The following is a 20,193-nucleotide window of genomic DNA, read 5'->3' as shown; positions in this document are numbered from 1 at the left end:
ACTGTCCTGCACTTCGGACTTCGCTGTGTCGTCGTACACCCCGACTTTGAGTGCGTTGATCGATGGTCGCCGTGAGTTGCAACCGACTCCTACCAAGAGCTTGGATGTTCTGCTTCTGGGTCAGCCCGGCGCCGGCCCCTGGAATGGCGCCACTACCAATGACCGTCGAGGAGATAACCCAGCTCTGGGCGATACTCCCCTCTCAGCGGATGATGCAGCTCGCCGACCAAGGAAGTGTCGTCGAGGCCAACCTTGGCGACCACGTTACCATTAGGAACGTCGCCGCAAAACTCCCCGATGCGGCGATCGTGCACTTCGCGTGCCACGCGACGTAGAAGAAGACCGATCCGCTTGGAAGTGGCTTCTACCTGCACGACGGCGTTCTGACGGTGGAGAATATCATGCGCATCAAGCCAAAGAACGCGTTGTTTGCGTTCCTCTCCGCGTGCGAGTCCGCCGCCGGTGATGAAGAGTTGCCGGACGAGATGGTGCACCTTTCCTCAGCAATGCTTTTCACCGGTTTCCGGTCCGTCATCGGCACGATGTGGTGAGTGCTAGGATGGTGGTCATCCGTATGCATCTCGATGATGTCGCTTCATATGGAGAAATGTACGACGCTGACGGGCCGCACGCATCGGAAGGCGTCTACGAGGCTATCTTCTCCGAAGATGTTGTGGAGCCGGATGTTGTACCTCGTGCATTGCACCGAGCAGTCGCGGAGCTGCGCAAGCAGGGCATGCCTCCAGAGAGATGGGCAACCTATGTGCATATGGGGATTTGAATAGTGCACTTTACGTATATAGATCGATCCACTGTAATAAAGCTCCTTACTTTTTACATTGTAACGAATAATATACAGACACTTGCGTTCTACTAGTCTACGTAATGCGTCTTCTCAACCTTCCAGCGGACCGACGAACTGCGCGAAGAGTGCAAAGTGTAGAAGCGGGGGTGCAAGTGAAGAAAGGAATGTCCGCCAAGTTGATCATCTACAGGGAGAGACAGAAGGAGGCGTATCATGCAAGCAAACGGCTTGCGCTTCTAGAGGTGACTTCCAGCCCTTTTGAATTGATTATGAGTCCGAAGAACGCCGTAATAAGGTATGTCATAGCCACAGGGCAATTGGCTCGAGCGCGGTTCAGTTCGAAGGCGATATCGCGAGGTTGTCCATAGCAAGGTCCAGCGGGTCGGTCGTGACGGCTGCCGCGCGCGTCTGCACGTTGCTATCGTTCTGGTTCGGGCCTCCCAGACCGAACACGACTGCAAAGAAACCGATGAGCAAAATGGGCTTGCACATAACGGCGACATCAAGGGAGGCGCTTATTCACCTTCGGGGCTTGTGCATGCAGCCACGGCGCGGCGCATGTTCGTGGTCAAGAATGACAATCCGACTTGATATGCAGCGTTCATCCAGCCGAAGCCTTCTCGGGGCACCATCTTGAAGTCGATGCCCTGGTTCCCGTACTCGGCGTCCACCAAGTGGGAGAGCTTTACCGCATCGAACTGTCAAGGCTCAGATAAGGGATATGGACTCTTCAATGCCAGGAATGAAAGGACTGACCTTCTCCGGCACGACACCGTTGAAGTCGACGAAGGCGGTGGTCATCCTAGCATAATCAGGTGAGCACGATAACGGTGGGGTAGACGAGGGCACATTCACATGTACAAGAAGCGGTACGCCAAACGTTGCGCATCTTCAAGATATCCGTACCGCTCAAGACCAACCCACGCCATGATCTGATGCGGAGGCCTGCGAACATGCATACGTCAGCGTCCCGCCTCGTTTCGTATGTGCCGCCCAATAGAAAGGCAAGCCGCCGTGCGAAGAGCGTAAGAAGCGCGTGGCTCACCATGCATACCTGCAAGAAGAGGACGAAAGAAGGTTAGGATCGGAGATCGCGGGAAGCTTGGACGTCCGACCACTCACGGATAGTCCCACTGCCGATTCGGTCGGTCGAGCGAAATCTTCCCGCGCGACTCTTCCGTACCTGAGACCAACCCGCCGAGCACCTCAAACTTCTTCAGAGACTGGTTCCTGTTCGTCGCGCGATTGTCAGCACCGCACTTTATCACGCGACGAAATATAGGAGCACTTACACCAGCTTGAGCGCCTGCTCCTCGCTCGCGCACCCGGCCCACAGCGCCCAAAACGCCGTCACCGACTCGTACAAGCTCTGCTTCTCCTGAACCGTGTCGTAATCAAAGTACAGCCCCTTGCTCTCGTTCCACAGATACTTGTCGATCACTTCCTGCCGCCACGCCGCGCGCTCGAACCACTCCGCGCTGCGCTGCGTCCGGCTCGTGCTCTTCTCCCTCCGCGGGCTCTTATACCTCTCCTCCGTCACGGGCCACGGCGCGAGGTCAAACTCCTCCTCGACCTCGAACTCGTCGTCGAACACCTCCCTGATCGCGGTCCCGATATCGACCTCGTACTTGTAGAGCAGCGCCTGGAGGTCGATCGTGCCCAGGTTCGCGCACCGCTTCTCGAACCTGTACGTGGTGTCGTGCCCGGACTCGCGCACGGCGCGGTCGTGCAAAAAGTACTCGTCCAGCTCCGGCTCGGAGATGGCGCCCTCGTTATATTTCTCGCTGAACTCGTTCACGCTCAGCCCGCGCTTGGCCGCGAACGGCTCGAGGACGTGCGTAAAGTGCGTCGCTTCCGTCTCGGGCGGGATGCCGAGCCCGCCCGGGCGGTAGCGCGAGAGCCCCGTCTTGGGGTCGAGCCGGGGCTCCGCCATCCACACGGTATGGTACTCCTTGATCGCTGCCTGGATCGCGCGCTTGAGCCATTGCCGGTTCGCCTCGAGGTCGGAGCGGTCGAGCTGGTTGTAGATTTGGAGGGCCATGTCGGTCAGGAAGGGCGGCTGGGATCGACAGAGGTAGTAGGAGCGCGAGCCGTTGAGGATCTTGCCGTAGTGCTTGATCTCGAAGATAAAGTGTTCGACCATGCCTTTGGCCATGTTGACCTGGCCATCGACGAGCAGGCCGAGGGAGATGAAGTACGAGTCCCAGTTGTACAGCTGCGCTCGGTGGCGTGAGTGTTACATGCGCGGGGAGGGGGAAGGCGAGACTGATCCCGCACCTCGTTGAAACGTGCGCCTGGGACGACGAAGGGGATACCCTTGAGCGTCTTGCCGCCCTTGCCGTCGTCGACCTCGTTCATCGCAAGCGCGAGCAAGCCGGGCTTGCCGTTCAGGCTCTTCACGAACACCGGGTCATCGCACTTGGGCGGGAGGACCTGGACGTCGAGGTTGAGGTGCGGGCGTTCGCGGGCGACGCGGCGGTAGTAGTCGGCCATGGCGGGTTCGCCGGCGGGGACGTAGATGCGGGGGTTGACGCGCCCCGTCCGGTTCTTGGGGTCGGCGCAGATGATCTCGAGGCCGTCGCCGTCGATGCGGCGGGTGAGCGAGTGCCAGAAGGAGTGCCGGATCATGCGCGAGAGGCGGTCGACCGGGTTCTCGGTCAGGCGGGACTCGTCGAGCACGATCCGTTTTCGGCCGTGATCGCGGGCGAGGGCGAGTTCTTGAAGAAGGTTGGAGAGCATGTACGTGCCCTGAGCGAGCGCGGGCTGCGTCAGGAATCGCTGGACCTGGACACGGTGTAGCAGAAACGCACCCGGATGTCGAAACTCTTGTAGCCATTGCTGGTCGCCGTGCCGAGCGCCATGAGCTTGGGCCCGGCATCGGTGATGGAGATCTGGAAGTCGCCGTCGGTATCTTCCTGCTCGAGCACGACGCGGATCGTCTCCTCGACGTCGATCAGGAAACGGCGCGGGGCCGACCCCTTCTCGTCGTGCGACATGCGGCGCGAGCGGACATGCGTGTCCGCCTGGAACAGCGGCGGGCGCTTCGGGTGGTCCGAGCCGATGTGGGACTGTGCATCGTTCCGGTCAGCGAACGGTAGAGAAGCAGTGAGGCAGGGCTGCGGTATGCAGTGAGACACGTACGTGACTGAACGCACGGGTGCGCGAGGCGGCGGCGGTTTCCGCGGGGGTCGCGGGGGGCGCAGGCGCGGCGGTGGGCTCGCCTTCGCCATCGGGATGTTGGACAGAGCGGCCGAGGGGGTCTGCGGCAGACTGAGCTTGCGGCATGGTTCAGAGTTGGAGAGGGACGGAGGGGAAAGAGGGACGGCGAGGGCGGGAGGCGGGCTTTATGTGATCGGCAATCGAGTCTCGCGGGGATGTGTTGTGTGACAGATGCAGCGGTGATTCGTTGGGGTTGTCGTGTTCGTGTTCGTCGACGGGGGACGAGTTCCTGGCGGTCGCGGGTATATCGAGAGCGCAGATCAAATGGAAAAGAAAATTGGTGCAAGGTAGTAGCGGGCGAGGATATCGGGCAAGACACGAGTATGACGTCGATCGATGCAGCGTAAGCCGAGCAAGCCGTCTCCGTCGTCGCGCAAGCTTGGTTCAGCCCAGCAACGACCCTCGAAAATTCACGAACGCACGACCGGAGCAGGCGGGGGCCGCACTTTAGACGGCCCCTTGGACGTCGGACGTCCCGCGCATTTATAGACACGCCGACGCACGCTCCCTTCCCAGCCGCGCTCACCCTGCGCCGTGCCGACATCCGGAAGGTCGCTCGGGCCACACGTTGCCCGCGACGCACGACCCGGCTGGGGCGGGCTTGCGACATTTCCGTCCCCATCCTCCTCACCACGCGTTCTGCCGCGCCTTCGACGCTTCGGGCTCGCTCCAGCTTATCAGCAACGATGCACCGACGTCATCATCCAATAGAACTGGTCCATCTCCCGACTCGACGAACCGTTGTACTCGACAGAGCGCCATCTTTACCAGGAGACCCTAGGACTGCATATAACCGGCCATCATCTCTCAAGAAACCCAGTGTTTCTTCTCAGGACTACCCCACGGGGTCAACGCGCTGCGACGGATCTCGGGCCCGGCCGCAGAGCTCGCTGCTGCTACCATAGCGTAAAACGCCTGACGGCCGTCCACTTGCTGTCGTCTTTGATGGGCTCAAAGTTGGGTAGGGTCGCAAAAGTATTCGACTTTCAGTCTTGGTGTTACAGCATATGCATACGCATGTACGACCAAACGCATTCGTTGTTCGGAGGACTTGTCTCAGGCACTCGCAACGCCGGGACTGGGGATGTCGAATGATCCGCGTTCACGTTCGGTCTACGTTCTCTCTCGTGACCACGGTACACGCATTTCATCCGCTTGCTTGCAAAGCTTCGTGCCCACTGGCCCATAATGGGTACGCCAACCAGCTCCGGATGCTATCAGATCACACAGAGATCACACATGCTTTGTCAACAGTAACAGAAGCGATGGAGTACAGCAAACAACACCGCATTTGTTTTGCCCCCATGGGCAGTCACAGCACGAAGGAAACGCCCTACACGCAATTCACCAGTCTTCCCCCTGTATCTTGCCCGTACGCTCGTGCCCGCGTTCCAGCATCGCATCCAGGAGCGTTGAACGGCCTCGGCCTCGGCTGCGGCCCGGGCGCATATGCCGTGACGACCTCCACATTACGGGAAAAGAGTGGAGTGTCAGCTTCGTCCACGCAAACGAAACCTGGTGCGGCGGGCGCGAAGATCGCGACCGAGTACTAGGGCGGCGAAAGGGTCAGCATCAGCCTTGATTGGGCCCGCTCGGACGGACGCGCGGGACTGACCTGGAGGAAGAATATCGGGAGCGCGCAAGTCGGCTTGAGGTCCCTGGCCAGGGCAATCTCACCATTGAAACGGCGGGTGTACAAGGCAACGCCGTCGTCGCGTTCGTCGTCGGCGACCCGGAGCGCGGCCGACGCGACGAAGTGGTGCGCAAGCTAGGAGGCAAGCATGATTCAAATTTACCCCGGGATCGGTGCCCTGATCTTCGCTCACCGTCACCGGGATTTCCGACAACTGTTCTCCGAGCGTGAACTCGGCGATGGCTGGCGAACCATGCGCTCGTGCGCTCCCTCCCGGTCGTGAATCGTACCATACGTGGCGGATAAGCCGGACTGCTCTGCCGAGCACGTCAGCGTTCAAGAGATCGAGCGCGGCGCGGTCAGAGCAGCTTATGGACACGACCAGAGGGATGGCCGTCCCACGGGTGTAAGCGAGCTGGAAGTTGGTTAGCGTGCGGATCACAAACGGGGTGGAGGGGGGCGCTCACAGGCTTTGCGAGGTATATCTATTCGGATGAAAACTCGTCAGGAACCCAAGACCACCATGGAGGATCGCACCGACCCCACCTCGCACATAACCTCTACGTCGCGGTCGTGGAACACCCGGGTTTTGATACTTGCCGGCTTCAAGACCTCGAAACCCTCCGGATCGCCAAGCCAGCCTATGAGAGCCGGGAGCTGCGCCCTATACGCCAAAGCGCGGAGCGGTGGGAGCGGTGGCGGTCGGACGAGGGGCATGTAGCAGAACATCGTCCCGATCCTGCGCCACCACAAAGCTTCAGGAAAATCGCTACAGTCGAGTGGATTTCTACGATCACCCACTTTGCATTCGCGCGGAACCTAGCCCGCCGGACCTTAACATAGACGTCGTACTGGACGCTCACGCGCACGCCCAATCGCTCCCCGAACGATGGTGGGAGCTGGTAGACCTTGTTGTCCCCGTCACTCCCAAGCAGTACTTTCCCCGGCAACGTCAGCGAAAACGTCCAGGAGCACGCTCCCGTGAGCCTGCCACCATCGAGCAATGCGCTTTCGCTTTCCGGGGAAGATAGTGGGCTGTTGGTGCTCAACGGCGATCGTGGCGACGCCATCGGCCAGATGACCTCTCTCGTTTCGACAAACGTGGTTGCGTCCATCGATGAGCTCCCTACTTGTCCTTTTACCTGTACAGGGCAAATGATGCTTCATGAGGACACAAGGGGCCACGGTGCTCGGACACTGATTACGTACAACCACCGCGATTTCTCGGATACCGTTCGTGCCCTCCGCGTCCAGCTCCACCCGTCCCGCAATCTCGTCGCCCTCGATATACGAAGGCAGAAAACTTGGCTGTTGTGCGCGGCTGCGCAGCTTCAGCGTCAACCACGGTTTTCCCTTCCTGTTTGCGAGGGTGTACGTGTGCTCCGTCTTCTCGCTCACGCGACCGGTTGTGTCGATGGCTACAGGCAGCTTCGGTAGCCGTCTCGCCACGCGATAGGCCGGCGGGTGCCCAGCCGCAGCGTCAATAGCGAGAGTAGCCGGCGCAGGCGCGTCGTACCGGAGACCGTCCATGTGGTGCTGAGGAGAGACCTCGCTGGGGCTGCACGATTCCTTCACAGCATGGATAGCACAATCTATATCCGCCAGTCCCATTCACGATCGTGATGACAGCATCAAGCTCGAAGCACCTGTGGCAATACGTGCGCTGTCCATCAGCCAAATGCGAGATCTGCACTGCCAGCGCAGCCACGATGAGGGACAGGGATGCCGAGCGAAGGTTTGGAGAGCGGTGCCCTAAAGTTGGATGATCTTACATACATGGTTCATTCTTGGCTTTCGAACCGATGATCGCCCAGCGCGCATTGAACCCTACACCACCGCCTGCCATGGAAGCCTCGCGGTTTTCTCCATTCTGTGCGCGGTTGGGACTGGGATGCCATGTCACAGCAGGTCTTACCGCGAGTTACCTCGCAGCTCTCTTCCCTCCATGAAACTGTGTTCAGCATAGGTTTGGCTACTAGTACTCCGCTCGGCTCTGCACTCCAGACGGAAATCAGGCATGTCTTCGACCTCGAAGTCCGTATGACATCATTTCTCCTCCAATTCGACCGTTCGGTATCGTCTCGGTGGAAAGGATGCTCACGCGCAATGCGGCGGTCTCCTCCTCCGATTACGCTGCATATTGGCTCCCAATCACCTCCCGATAGTGCATTCGGGCGCGCTGATCACCCTGGGTCACGACCTGTGCGCCCATGCCGACTATGGCGACATGACGGCTTATGAGGGGCATACCTCCACCGTTCACGCACACGAAGCAAGGCACGACGGGGGCGAAGAGTGCCACGGAGTACTACAGTGTAGAGTGCCGCACCGCATCCGAGCATTAGTTGGCCCTTTATTACGGAAAGGATGCGCGAGACGAACCTGGAGAAAGAAGTGCGGAAGTGCGCTGGTCGGGCTGAGATCCTCGGGAAGGGCGATCCTGCCGTCGAACCGCCGAGTACTCAAACCCGTTTCGTCGACGCTTTCATCGACCAACCGGAACTCCGCCGATTGCACGCACTATTGTAGGGGACGGGTTTCGTTATAGGATCAGGCCTGCTAGCGGGATCAGTTAGGCTTACCGTCACCTCAGGGCCGGCCAGTAATGGGTCAAACCAGACGTGGCGGCGGAGCCGGACCGCCTTACTCAGCGCGTCCGGTGCGAGAAGCGCTAGCGCGGCGGAGTCCGCGCAGCTTATCCACATGACGATGGGGACAGCCGTACCACGAGCGTATGCGAGCTGGACATTTTCGATCAGCCACGCACCCCCGAACGGGAGCATGATGCAGCGGGCGCTCACGGGCTTTGCGAGATACAACTGCATGCAACGGATCTTGTCAGAAATTTGATCCTCGCGCCAAGGGCCGTAGCTGCCACCCACCTCACATGTTAGCTTCACGACGCGATCGTGAAACACCCTAGCGCGCATAACCGTCGGTCCCAGGAATCCGGCTCTGTCAGTGCTGAGGTGCTGCTTCCTATCGGCGAGCGTCCAAAGCAGGGACGGCGGAGCCACACTGGTGGCGGGCGTATATCCGAACATCGTCCCCATCCTGCGTCAAACAATATTCAGGACTGTCGCTTCTCAGCGCCCCGCACGTCTACCTACTTTGTGCTCGCCTGCCAGCTGCCTCGCCGGACCATAACATAGATCCCATACCGGACGCTCACGCGCACTCCGGACGGTTCGCTGAAGGATGGCGGGAGCAGATACTGTTTGCCTTTCAGCAACACATGCTTGGGCAACAGAAACGAAAACGGCCAGGAGCAGGTTCCGGTGAGGTTGATACAGTGTCGTCGAGCGCACTCGCTGTCGGCGGGAGGAGTGTTCCGTGGGCTTATCGACGTTGTGGACCAGACGACCTCCTTCATCTCTACAAACGTACTTGCAGGCAGTGACGCGCTACCCACCTTTCCTTTCACCTGCATGAGATCCTTGGATCAGATAGAAGAACAAGGAACCTCGGCTGTCCATGTCACGTACGACCACAACGACCTCTCTGATTTTGTTCGGGCTCTCCGCGTCCAGTTCCACGCTCCCTGCAATTTCCTCACCCTCGAAGTAGGAGGGTAAGGAGGTCGATCTCTGGGCACGACTACGCAACTTCAGTCTCAACCATGGCTTCTCCTCCCCGTTCGCGAGTGTATATGTGTGCTCGGTCTTCTCGAGTCCACGATTAGGGATAACCGCAAGAGATGCGGGCAGTCTCGGGAGCCGTCTGAGCAACGGGTAGGTCGGGGATGGCCCAGCAGTAGTACCCCTAGTCGACGAGCTCGACGAACGTACGTCGGCCAGATAATTCGCCATGAAGATGCGCTGTCGGAGAGACCTCAGACGAGGTGTAATGATACGACACCCCATCAATGCATGAACAGTGGTTTGTATATATATTCGCGAACTCCACCGGGGATGATCAGTGCTACATAGCGAATTGAACCGTCTTGTCCAAAGAGGGGCGGTTCATGACACAACTCTGCTATTGAAAGCACTGGCGGTGAAGATAACGAACGTAAACGGCCAACGAAGGTCCGACATCGTACAAAACGTCGCGCGGTGTATCCGTCAGTGCTGCGGTCAAACACCTTGGTCGGGCGCTAGATCAGGGAAGCCATGCCTAGCATGTATAGCGAATGGCTGTTCGGCCTTCTTGCGGCTGCCATCATGACAGAAGGGATCAACAGGGGTAGATCATCGTACGTACAGAAGGCCGGCTTCGGCGTGAATGAAGCCGGCCCACAGTGAACTACAGAGACGCGCATACAGTACTCTACGTTACAACGAAAACCATATCCACCCAAAGAAGAGGAACTAGCTACATACAAATACGCACACGACTACGCCACAAAAGCCGTCCCAACAGGAAAACTGGGCGCGTACGCCGGGGTCCATGTTCCGAGGTCGTAGCCGGGCGGAGACATCGCACGGGGCTTTGGCCCTCGCGCGTAAGCCGTGACGATCTCAACATTACGCGAGACGAGCGGCGCTTCGTCTGCGCACGCGAGGAACGGCGCCACGGGTGGGAAGAGGGTCACCGAGTACTGAACACGTAACACGACTATCAGAAGCGGGAAAGTAGAGAGGGAGAACGGCAGGGACTAACGTGGAGGTCAAAGTGGAGGAGCGAGCTCGTCGGCTTTAGGTCGTTCGGGAGCACAATCTCACCATCAAACCGGCGTGTATGCGAGTCTTCTGGACTGCCCGTCCCCTCCATATGCGGCCACAGCACCGCCGACTTAACAAAGTGGGTTGCGAGCTACATTGCACGATGCAGAGATAAGTTCTGGGAGCAGAAGAGATAAGCGGGAGCTTACGGTAAATCCGACATCGGCCGCACCAGGCCGGCTCGGACCTCTGTTGGGGCGCCCCATCGCCGGAGCCGTCTTCGCCTTAGCGTTCGCGTCCGGCGTCGGGTTGTGCGCGACGTGCCGGAGAAGCTGTACGGCTTTGCTCAGCACGGCCGGGTTGAGCAAGTCGAGCGAGAGCGCGTCGGGGCAGGTTACGTAGAGCACGAGCGGGATTGGCGTGCCCCGGGTGTATGTAAGCTGTTCGCGCGCGTTTAATTATCGAGCATGATGCGAGACCAATGAGCACCCACAGGTTTTGCGAGGCATAACTGCGTGAAAGGAAAATTCAGCATGAAAAAGCGATCATATGCGTCGGGTCGGCTCTGACTGACCTTGCAAGTTACTTGGATATCGCGACTGTCGAACACCCTGGCGTGTATCGTGGCAGGGTCCGAGACGTCGAAGCCGTCGGGATCTCCATCTGGACCCACAAGAGCCGGGAGATGCTCCTGATACGCCAACTGGCGCAACATCGAGGGTGGCGGTGGCTGGCTGATCGGTGTATATCCAAACACAGTTCCCACCCTACATTACGGGAGATCAATAATATGAAGCAGCAAAGATATAAACAGGCTCGCGAGCCTCAAACTCACTTGCTATCCACGCGCAGTTTGCCGCGCCGAATTTTGACGTACAGCTCGTACTGGATCGTGACGCGCACGCCCGAGCGCTCGCTGAACGACGGCGGAAGGACGTACGCTTTCCCTTCCACATCGTTCTTCTGGCGCAGTGTGACTGACTTGGGCAGCGTCATCGAAAATGGCCATGCGTACTTGCCCAAGAGCTTGCCGCTGTGCACAGGGGCACTCGAAGAGGACGAGCGCCGGAGGAACCTTGGCGAGGTGAAAAATGACGGGTTTGCAGGTGAGGTGGAAGCGCTCGGGCCTCGCGAAGATGAACGTGACGACCCGCGTGAGGAAGCGGAGGTGGTCGAACCGTGTGTAGGCGAGGGTGTGGTACGGGCGCTGTTGGCTTGTTCCGCCTCTGACTCTTCTGAGACCGGGAATGCACGAGGGGCGCCCATTCCAGTCGACCAGACGACTTCCTGCATATTGACGAAGGTGATCGCGTCCAAGGCCGTGCTCCCGATTTGACCCTTCAACTGCACAGGAACAAAGGCTCAGAAAGGATGATACCGCAAATCAAGCAGTAACGCACAATGACAGCAACCTCACGAATGCTGTCCTCGTTCTCCAAGTTGAGCTCCACATTCCCGGCGATTTCATCCCCCTCGAAGTAGTACGGAAGGTAGGTCGGCTGCTGCGCGCGGCTCCGTAGCTTGAGCGTCAACCACGGCCGATCGTTCCTGTTCGTGAGCGTGTACGTGTGTTCGATGCGCTCGCGCCTGCTGCCTGTCGGGATGCGCGGCTCGGGCGCGCGAGGAGGCTCGCCATAGGCGGGTAGCTCTTCGTGATCTGCGGCGGCGAGGTGGGCCTCCGGGTGCGGCGGGGGCAGGTCGTCCGGCGGTCCGTCCATAGTGGGGGTGGTGGTGGTAGTAGTAGTAGTCAGACCCCAATTGAAGTCAACGAGAGGGTACAATATGTGCGGGCATCAGAACAAGCCCGAGCATATATGTAAAAGGCCAAGCTATGCCTGTTGCAACCTCATGGACTAGGGCCGTGTTCAGATTCAGAGCAGATGCTGGCTCGGACGATGGCACCGATGAACACGAGTTGAATGCAAAGCATAGATGGCTCACACGAATGGACCATGTGGAACGGCAGTAGACCGCGTCGGACGCATCAGAGACAGATAAACCTGCCAAGGTTGGCGCACTCAGGTCCGCGCAACAGCCCGTACAGTGTAAAGGCACTGCTTGATGCAGCCGCACTCCTTGATGCAAACGACAATTCCACACGAAGGAAGCGTCTGAGAGTTCTGAGATTAAATCAGGGGGTAGATGCATGCTTGAATATACTAGATCCGAGTTTTCCAACGAATCGAAGCACTCTCTGATTTTCTAAAAATCGTTCACTTTCGCAAACAGGCTGTTTTGAGTATGTACCACAAGATGTGCATCCTGTTTCGCTTCCAATTACAATCAGATAACCTCCAAAAAAGCACCAATGCATTGTTTTATATCTCGGGTGCAGTTTTCATTAGTGACATAGGATCATCTGTGGCGGGTAGCAACTCAGAGCCTATCCTGAAGACCGGAGGGTGATGCACCAACGCACGACGCGCCTTGGGAGCGTGTGAGAGCTTACCGGCATAAAGCGACGGTGTGACCCGATGTGATGGCTGCATCAGTTGCCGTGGGCACTGCCACTGCATCAACGAACGTTTTATGCGCGCCAGGCCTCCCCTGGGCGGATCAACCCTCATTGCTCACTTCCGCCCAGATTTCATCCAAAAAAATTTGTGCAGTATGGAAGTAGTAGCTTACATAGTTGTAGGTGGTCAAAAGAAAGAGAATGTGGCATGTGCGAAATGCAGGAGCCTGCCGGTTTTGAGTGCATCAACCAGTGCCTTTACACTGTAGTGTCAGTGAACACCGAGGACACAGCCCCATACAGCGACTTCCAGCTTCACCTGGCATGTCTGTATATTGAGCGGTTCATCTCAACATCGACTTTACATACTGCTGTCAATCACAATCGTGTTACCGCGGGAAGCAAGAAAACCGGAGGAGGCTCATTGCAATATAACTACACGAAACCGCCGTTCTATCGGGCAGCAGTTAAACATACACTGCTTTCTCTGAATGCACGTACTGCGGCACGATCTATCCACATTCGACACCGGCACCAGCACGAAAAGGGTGCCTGCCGTGGACTGGGACGTCGACGTAGTGATCAGCGGCGATGGAGGGGTAGACGTATGAGGCGGCTCCGTAGATCACATCCTCCAAATACCTTGTCTCTGATCACACTCATGGGAGCGGAGGCGTCACACAAGAGCCAGGTATACGTCTAACACAAGCCGTTCTATTCACAATAAACTACACAATTGGATGTTCAGACGCGCATCACGTTGCGGAGCATGCGGGCCCGGGGAACGCCCGGCGCCTTCTCCGCGTTCGGGCCCTGGATCTTCTGCGCCGCGATGTTGTTGGGCACGGCATCGCCGTGGCCGCAGCCACCGTCGCGCTCCTGGGCGACGACGCCGGCAGCGCACTTGCCCGAGTTGAAGCCACAGCAGCTGGACGCGCACTCGCTGTCGCTTGCGCACGCCTCGGTGATGAACTTGGTGCCCGGAGCAGCCGAGGTAGCGGCGGCGCTCGTAGCCGCAGCAGCGGCAACCGAAGTGGTGGCTGGAGAGCAAATCGTCAACAAATGCGGCTATGGAATAAGGAGATAGGGACGTACCTGCAGCTGCGTTATCCGCCGCCGCCGCGGTGGTGACACCCGCCTTCGGGACGCCTGGCGCGGCCTCGGCGTTGGGCCCGAGGAGCGCAACCGCCGCGTTGTTGTTGGGGAAGGCGTCACCGTGGCCGCAGCCACCGTCACGCTCCTGGGCGATCACAGCGCCGGCACACAATCCAGAGTTGAAACCGCAGCAGCCGGACGCGCACTCGCTGTCGGCCGCACACGCTTCGGTGATGAACTTGGTGCCTTGCGCGGCAGCCATGAGCGCCACTAGGTGGGGGATCGTGTCAGAGGCGAGAGGAAGGGCGTCGGGAGCGCACGTACCGTTGGCGAAGAGGAAGACCTGGAGGAAGGAGAAACGGGCCATTGGTGATGATAGGTTTGTCGTGAAAAAAGTGTGATCGGTTGTGTAGAAAATAAGTGAAGAGCACCGGGCTCGAAAAGTGTTAGACGTGAAGAAGGAAAATGAGGTTCAACCTGGGGGACGACGGCCATCCTCCTGAGCTTTTATACAAGCATGGGACCCTGGCGCGCTCTCCGAGAAGAAGCATCCAGGCTGTTCTAATTGATGCATCGCGCGGGGTCGTGATCGAGGTTGCGGTGAAAGATGCCTTTGCTACCAAAAGCCCTCGTTGTCAGACCTTTGTCCGTCTCATCGATGAATTTGATGACCTCGAAACGACGTATTCTCCAGTACTGATCAGCGCGATCCGTCCCTAGTACCTACGTCTGCACGCAGCCTTACTCGCGATAAGGCAAAACGAACGTCGGCCCGGCCTTTTCGCTACGGCTCTCGGAGCAAACGGCAGCGGCGCCAAGAGGAGGGCAATTGGATCATGCGCTGCGCCCGCGCGTGGAGGAAGCCTCAGGAGAGTTACGTAGATGCGATGCAGGCGAAACGGAGAGGGGTGATCGGTCAGATTGCACCTTAGCAATGTGGTGACCCCCGGTCGCCATAGGAAACGAAAGCTGACTCCCTTCGACGAACAGTGGCGGTGATCCTCGTGCTCGCCTCTCCGATGATCTCGATCTTCGTCCGCAAGTTACTACTGACACCAAATTGACACAATTGTGGAACATCATTATGGATGGCCCTACTAAGCCTCTGTAAATGTCCCACATGCAGGCATATTCAAGCAAAGCAGTACTGTGGACGGACTGTTTCTGTGGCGGCATCGTTACCGACACGGCATAAACTTTCTACGCAGCGACAGCGTGCGGAGTCTGCGGATCAGAGTCAAATCAGAGTTGCCATAACCGTATCGCCAAATGAACGGCGATAAACCGTCCGTCAGCGGCCTCAGGCCCTCAGCCGAGCTGTTCGTACCTGTGCCCTGATCATATCGACTGTCCCCCGAGTTACGCATACTTACGTGCAGCGTCTCAGATCGCCCCCAAGCTACTCTTGACGGTACCATATCCGGCTACTCGGATCTTCGACGCAGCAGGTACGATGCAGCGGTCGAATGCTTGAGTAGCAACATGCATATCGCGTGGGGTTGCATGCTCTGTACGTAGTCCCACGATGACGGCGTATCTATTAAGGTTGGGGTAGTTCCATGCTGATGTTTTCGTCGGTGGGTTGTTTGAATGGACATCTTCATCTGGTGGCAAGGGGACTTGTCCATACGACACCGAGTTTTTACTTCTAATATACCGTCATCTCAGGAATACTGAGAGACAACCTCATGGAGAAGACGGGCGCTCTGATCGTATGTGGTGCTTGCCAAACGTATCGGGGTCGATCTAAACATCCTAGAATAGAATAGGTGAGTATGTAGGTCGTGCTCGCTAGTGCGACATGGCTGGGTAACGTCGGTTGAAACATCGAACAACTCACCATCTGCGATGCAGTCAAGTATCATACGCAGGCACAGTGCGGTCGTGCAATCACTACTACATACCAGTCTACAGCCGTATAGATCTGCGCGCATTCATGTTAAACTCGCCGAGTTGCGGGACACGTACAATATTGCGACAACGCTCTGATGAACGTAAAGCGAGTGCTCCGAGCCGTGAAGAGAAAGTACTATAACATACAGGAAGGCAGGGCAGACACCATCGGGAGACTTAAGTATTGGCTCGGGCATCATCATCAGCGCTGCTGCACGAATCCTCAGGCCCGGCTGGACGACATTGGCATTCACTAGGAAGGGGGGCCGGCGCATATCAATCTGGTAGGAACGAAGCTTCGAAGATCCCGTATCTGGTCCGCCTCTCGGAAATTGGACAGGTATAGGTATGAGCCGATTATGGACACGGACGTCAAGGGTCGACCTATATTTGCCCGTGTTTTCGCCAATGTGAGGATGATATTCCCCGGGCGAGCCCCGGTCTTCTTGCGGGCGTTACGATCAACAATTGGGCTGTTCTCTCCATCACTCCAAATCCTCCGTCCCACTGACATGAATGCCAATTGCGGACGTGTGGCTATATTCCCAGACCAGATGCCCGTAAATCGGGGCAGATAACTTCGCAGGCGTTGCGATCGGAGGGCCCTCCTAAAACATTGCGCACAGTAGCCATCGTACGACCGCCTGCGATCATCGTCAAGTAGAATACGTCAGGAATGTGCCCCAACAACGCTCGCCAGGTCTGCGCTGGAAGTTCAAATATAGAACGTGTCTATCCCAGTCGCGGGGACGGTGTTCGTGATTATGGCAATGGTGGTTGGGGAAATCATCTCTGATTCGAAAATCAACAAAAAGTCGTATGGGGTAGTGTAAGCGCAGGAACTGGAGGCCCTGTACATGTTGCTCATCCACAACGAGGACGTTCTGATGTCGAGAGAGAAACATCGACCAGGGCATGTGAACGGTCGATACCATGACCTGTCAGCCGAAAGCAAATCCGTCAGGACCTCTGGAGGTAGGCGTTGGCATTGATTGGAAGGTTGCAATTTGGGAATCCGATTTGTCGACCAACCGCAGCCATGATTGAAGATCTTGCAGACGGGGAGAGCCCGGACAAGGTTTTCTACCGCGATGCAAACTCTTCTCTCGAGGCACAGGCTCACAAGATTCGAGCTGTTGTCGTGCCTGCACGGTGCAGGTCAGTTAAACGCGTCGCACGTGGTAGGTGAACAAGAGAGAGCCACAGGCGCGCCGCGATCGTATTCTGTTATACTCCGCGTCGTCTGATATCAAGCACCATGGATCCTGTCACGCCTGCAAACGTCCCATTTCCTGTTCCTGCAATGCCTCGCCTTTCCTCGCCACCAGCGTCTTCACGCCACCGTCCACGAGGATCCATCGACAGCTCATTCTCCTTCGGTCCGCAAGCGCTCGTCAGCACCATCGCCAACGCGCGCAACCCCACCCGATCCCATGCGCACTCGCGTAACAGCTCGTACTCCTCCTATGCTCTCGACCCGAGCCGGTCAACTTTATACGTCTCGCCCGCGCGGTCATCGCCTCGGGGCCCCAGGCACAAAAAGTCCAAGAGCCAGGCGAGGCATCCGCTCGCTGTGGATACGACGGATGTGTTCCAAGACTACGGACACAACGAGACGCGCGAAAGTGCAATGGACGCGGACGAACAGGAAGAGGACGAGGACGAGGACGACTTCGAGTGGACCGCCGTAGATAGGATGCGGTTGTGGCGGCACGATGCCCTGATGCAACATCTATACGAAACCGCCGCATTCTGGGGCGACAAGGTGCTCAGTTGGACTAGTATGTCTTCTCATCATACATCCAACTTCTCCGACTAACGCCAATTTCCTACCGTAGACGACCCGAATGACGCCTTTTGGCTCGCTCAAACATACTTCTTCACTAATCAATACTCCCGCGCCGAAAAGCTCCTCACCCGCCCGTTCCCAGCCGGCCCACCTAACCTCCCGCCCAAACCGCACCCATCCGTCTTTGGCCAATCTCCCCAACGTCTCCCGGACGAGAAGGTCGCAGGGCCTTCCAACCAGTACCAACACCAAAGCGCCAATGGACCATCGGCAGCACCCTTCGTCTTTGGTGCGCAAGTCAATCATCCATCCGCATTTCACGCCGCGGCGCAAGCGGGTGGAGGAAAGGGCAAGGCGCCTGCTGTAGCTCCGGCTCCGAATCCAGCTCCTCCTGGATTGGGCGTTGCCATCGAAATCGGACTAGGAAACAACCTGGGTCTAAATCCCACAGCGTCCCTTCCCATAAACCTCGGCACAGGCCTGAGCATAGGGAACGGGCGACTCCCCGTTGGGCCCAGTGCGATGATCGACGTCGCTGCGGAGAGGAATGTTAACGTCGACGGCGTCCAGGGTCTGGGAGACAGTGAGGACGAAGTGAGCAGGTTGGTAGATATGAGCGTGGCATGTCGGTATCTGGCGGCGCAGTGCCAGGTGAGACAAGGGAAGTGGGCGGAGGCGACGGAGATGCTGGGAGAGGCGAACCCATTCAGAGATCTAGGTGGGTAATAACCGCGTCTCAGGAGGGACGCTCATGAAGTTCTGAATTTAGACGACAATACCATCCAATTGCCCAACACGGACGGTGGCATTAAGGTCAGGGTGCCCCTCATTCCGTCTTTCTGTCTCGCTGAATAACCTTGGTAGATTGAGGCGTCTATGTGCCATCTTCGGGGGATCCTAATGATGAAGCTCGGCAGAGGAGAGACGGCGAAAAACTGCTTCATGGAGGCACTCGCTCTGGACGTGAAGTGCTATGACTCGTTCGATCAACTGGTCAGCGGGGAAATGATGACCCCGGAGGAAGGTGCGCTTATACCCCTGCGATATAACCGCAGGAATAATACCTTTCTCTCCGACAGAGTGGAATTTCGTGGAGGGACTCGCCTTCAATCAGCAAACACCGGAAGATGCTGACTTTGTTCGTCTCATCTACACATCTCGTCTTCGGAAGTATAAACACACCGAAGAGCATACACTTGTTCGACGACGGCTGGTGGAAGAATATGGGCTCGCGGATAACCCAGACTTGCTGTACGCGTTTGCGGACGCGTTATATGCGCAGTTCAGATGGGCAGACTGTTTCGCCATCACGTCCCGGTAACCTCTGTTCATTCTGATCGCCGGACTGGACTATCGCTGACCGTGATGTTGCAATAGGATACTGGGTTTGGTATCAGTGCACGTGCCGACTATGCCTCTCCATCTGGCATGTATGCACCATCTTGGACACCTACACTCGAGGCTATTCGTGCTTGCGCACGAGCTTGTCGACAAGGAACCCGAGTCGGCGATCAGTTGGTACGCTGTTGGGGTTTGGTACATGAGCCAGAAGAAGTGGAGTGAAGCGAGGAAGTACTTCAGGTGTGTAGATTTTGACCCATCATGTCGACAACGAATTTGACATGAAGATCACGTAGCAAGACCTCTCTGATGGATCCACGGTTCGGCCCTGCATGGATTGCATTTGCCCATACTTTCTCGTATGAAGGCGAACACGACCATTGCGTCACGGCCTATTCGACATGTGTGCGCATGTTCCCTGGGTACGCCGACCTGAGCGCGCGCGTTCTTGCATTTCGCAAATTAACGTGTCGTGCCGTAGGTCTCATCTGCCGATGCTCTTTATGGGCATGGAACATATCATCCTTGCCAACCACGCTCAGGCAGAGGAGGCCTTCGAGGCTGCCAGGATGATATGCGACGAGGACCCGTTGTTGTACAACGAGCGAGGGGTCATGGCGTATACCCGCGGAGAGTAGGTTTTTCCTGCAGTTACTGTGCCATTTCGCCGTATTCTGACCCGACCGACCTTCAAGGTATGCTCAAGCCGCTGAGCTCTTCAATGAGGCTATTCGCGTCGCCGAAGTAGTGCAGGGATCGATGCAAGCGTGGGCGGCGACGTTCGTCAACCTCGGGACCTGCTATAGGAAGCTCGGGTTAGTTCATCCCGCTCAACCATCTCCGATCCCGCTCATCACGACGATAGCCGTCTGGACGAAGCCAAAGCTGCATATATGCGCGTCATACAGGTCTCGCCCCACAATGACGAAGCGCTAGCATTCCTCGGCATCGTGAGCCACTTACAGGGAGACGTAGATGGCGCGATTCTCAAGTATCATGAGGTACGGTACAGTCTCATTTCGACGAACAAAATGTCGCTCAATCACGGTTCCTTCGCGGGGTTTAGTCCCTGAGCGTGCGCACCAACAAATACGTTCAGGAGCTGCTCGAGCTAGCATTGGAAGACAACTCTTCCCCTGAACGGCTGGCGCGTACGGCGGTGCCGCCTCGAGCGCTTCCTAGGCACCGACCAAGAGAGACGCGCAGCCAGTAACCAGCTTGCAGGCCTGAGGCTTGCTTAGTTATCACCTCGGCGGACTGGCATTCTCCGTTGTTGAGTATAACAGTATATGATAGGTCGAGATCTGCCATCGGAAGCAACCTGCGGCATACATGAGATGCCGATAATGCGCGCATCAG

At 57.5% G+C, this 20,193-nt stretch overlaps 7 protein-coding genes across 7 annotated transcripts; 1 reads left to right on the top strand and 6 right to left on the bottom strand.

Moving 5' to 3' along the window:
• Positions 1-787: 787 nt before the first annotated feature.
• Positions 788-4,244, bottom strand: PUNSTDRAFT_86539 (trehalase-domain-containing protein). The gene is made up of 10 exons (XM_007383233.1): positions 3,947-4,244; positions 3,616-3,873; positions 3,083-3,553; positions 2,098-3,020; positions 1,928-2,035; positions 1,851-1,859; positions 1,661-1,750; positions 1,562-1,607; positions 1,329-1,503; positions 788-1,260 (listed from the first exon to the last, which is right to left on the bottom strand). Exons 1-10 carry the CDS (start codon positions 4,088-4,090, stop codon positions 1,139-1,141), a joined length of 2,346 nt encoding a protein of 781 aa, XP_007383295.1. The 5' UTR covers positions 4,091-4,244; the 3' UTR covers positions 788-1,138.
• A 434-nt stretch (positions 4,245-4,678) lies between these two features.
• On the bottom strand, positions 4,679-5,381 carry PUNSTDRAFT_52124 (uncharacterized protein). Its single transcript, XM_007383232.1, has 2 exons — positions 5,279-5,381; positions 4,679-5,216 (listed from the first exon to the last, which is right to left on the bottom strand). Exon 2 carries the CDS (start codon positions 5,209-5,211, stop codon positions 5,023-5,025), a length of 189 nt encoding a protein of 62 aa, XP_007383294.1. The 5' UTR covers positions 5,212-5,216; positions 5,279-5,381; the 3' UTR covers positions 4,679-5,022.
• On the bottom strand, positions 5,358-7,187 carry PUNSTDRAFT_133795 (uncharacterized protein; the record flags this gene model as incomplete). The annotated part of the gene is made up of 7 exons (XM_007383231.1): positions 5,358-5,573; positions 5,640-5,792; positions 5,851-6,072; positions 6,125-6,142; positions 6,204-6,396; positions 6,459-6,799; positions 6,867-7,187. 7 exons carry the CDS (start codon positions 7,185-7,187, stop codon positions 5,358-5,360), a joined length of 1,464 nt encoding a protein of 487 aa, XP_007383293.1.
• Positions 7,188-7,498: 311 nt separating this feature from the next.
• On the bottom strand, positions 7,499-9,196 carry PUNSTDRAFT_120242 (uncharacterized protein). Its single transcript, XM_007383230.1, has one exon. It carries the CDS (start codon positions 8,708-8,710, stop codon positions 8,120-8,122), a length of 591 nt encoding a protein of 196 aa, XP_007383292.1. The 5' UTR covers positions 8,711-9,196; the 3' UTR covers positions 7,499-8,119.
• A 22-nt stretch (positions 9,197-9,218) lies between these two features.
• Positions 9,219-11,979, bottom strand: PUNSTDRAFT_143372 (uncharacterized protein; the record flags this gene model as incomplete). The annotated part of the gene is made up of 7 exons (XM_007383229.1): positions 9,219-10,197; positions 10,260-10,412; positions 10,471-10,701; positions 10,755-10,772; positions 10,836-11,028; positions 11,097-11,605; positions 11,662-11,979. 7 exons carry the CDS (start codon positions 11,977-11,979, stop codon positions 9,994-9,996), a joined length of 1,626 nt encoding a protein of 541 aa, XP_007383291.1. The 3' UTR covers positions 9,219-9,993.
• A 1,406-nt stretch (positions 11,980-13,385) lies between these two features.
• PUNSTDRAFT_143371 (uncharacterized protein) lies at positions 13,386-14,696 on the bottom strand. Its single transcript, XM_007383228.1, has 3 exons — positions 14,136-14,696; positions 13,812-14,081; positions 13,386-13,756 (listed from the first exon to the last, which is right to left on the bottom strand). The coding sequence occupies exons 1-3, from the start codon at positions 14,176-14,178 to the stop codon at positions 13,461-13,463; spliced, it is 609 nt and encodes a 202-aa protein (XP_007383290.1). The 5' UTR covers positions 14,179-14,696; the 3' UTR covers positions 13,386-13,460.
• Positions 14,697-17,334: 2,638 nt separating this feature from the next.
• Positions 17,335-20,184, top strand: PUNSTDRAFT_101987 (TPR-like protein; the record flags this gene model as incomplete). The annotated part of the gene is made up of 11 exons (XM_007383227.1): positions 17,335-17,485; positions 17,543-18,211; positions 18,263-18,306; positions 18,358-18,517; positions 18,573-18,810; positions 18,871-19,074; positions 19,131-19,256; positions 19,316-19,468; positions 19,530-19,649; positions 19,700-19,835; positions 19,901-20,184. The coding sequence occupies 11 exons, from the start codon at positions 17,335-17,337 to the stop codon at positions 20,045-20,047; spliced, it is 2,148 nt and encodes a 715-aa protein (XP_007383289.1). The 3' UTR covers positions 20,048-20,184.
• Between the last annotated feature and the right edge of the window lie 9 nt (positions 20,185-20,193).

The sequence above is a fragment of the Punctularia strigosozonata genome, assembly GCF_000264995.1.
Source record: "Punctularia strigosozonata HHB-11173 SS5 unplaced genomic scaffold PUNSTscaffold_5, whole genome shotgun sequence".
NCBI classification, from domain to species: domain Eukaryota; kingdom Fungi; phylum Basidiomycota; class Agaricomycetes; order Corticiales; family Punctulariaceae; genus Punctularia; species Punctularia strigosozonata.
The sequence above is the reverse complement of the archived record's forward strand: the minus strand, read 5'-3'. Positions and strand labels throughout refer to the sequence as shown.

Coding starts and splice junctions, on each gene's coding strand:
- PUNSTDRAFT_120242 (XM_007383230.1), bottom strand. CDS start 8,710: ATGGGGACGATGTTCGGATATACGCCCGCCACCAGTGTGGCTCCGCCG.
- PUNSTDRAFT_143371 (XM_007383228.1), bottom strand. CDS start 14,178: ATGGCCCGTTTCTCCTTCCTCCAGGTCTTCCTCTTCGCCAACG. Junction 14,082..14,135: donor GGTCTTCCTCTTCGCCAACG/GTACGTGCGCTC, acceptor TCCCCCACCTAG/TGGCGCTCATGGCTGCCGCG. Junction 13,757..13,811: donor GGCGGATAACGCAGCTGCAG/GTACGTCCCTAT, acceptor TTTGCTCTCCAG/CCACCACTTCGGTTGCCGCT.
- PUNSTDRAFT_86539 (XM_007383233.1), bottom strand. CDS start 4,090: ATGCCGCAAGCTCAGTCTGCCGCAGACCCCCTCGGCCGCTCTGTCCAA. Junction 2,036..2,097: donor GAGCAGGCGCTCAAGCTGGT/GTAAGTGCTCCT, acceptor CGCGACGAACAG/GAACCAGTCTCTGAAGAAGT. Junction 1,261..1,328: donor TGCATGCACAAGCCCCGAAG/GTGAATAAGCGC, acceptor GTTTCTTTGCAG/TCGTGTTCGGTCTGGGAGGC.
- PUNSTDRAFT_52124 (XM_007383232.1), bottom strand. CDS start 5,211: ATGGGCCAGTGGGCACGAAGCTTTGCAAGCAAGCGGATGAAATGCGTG.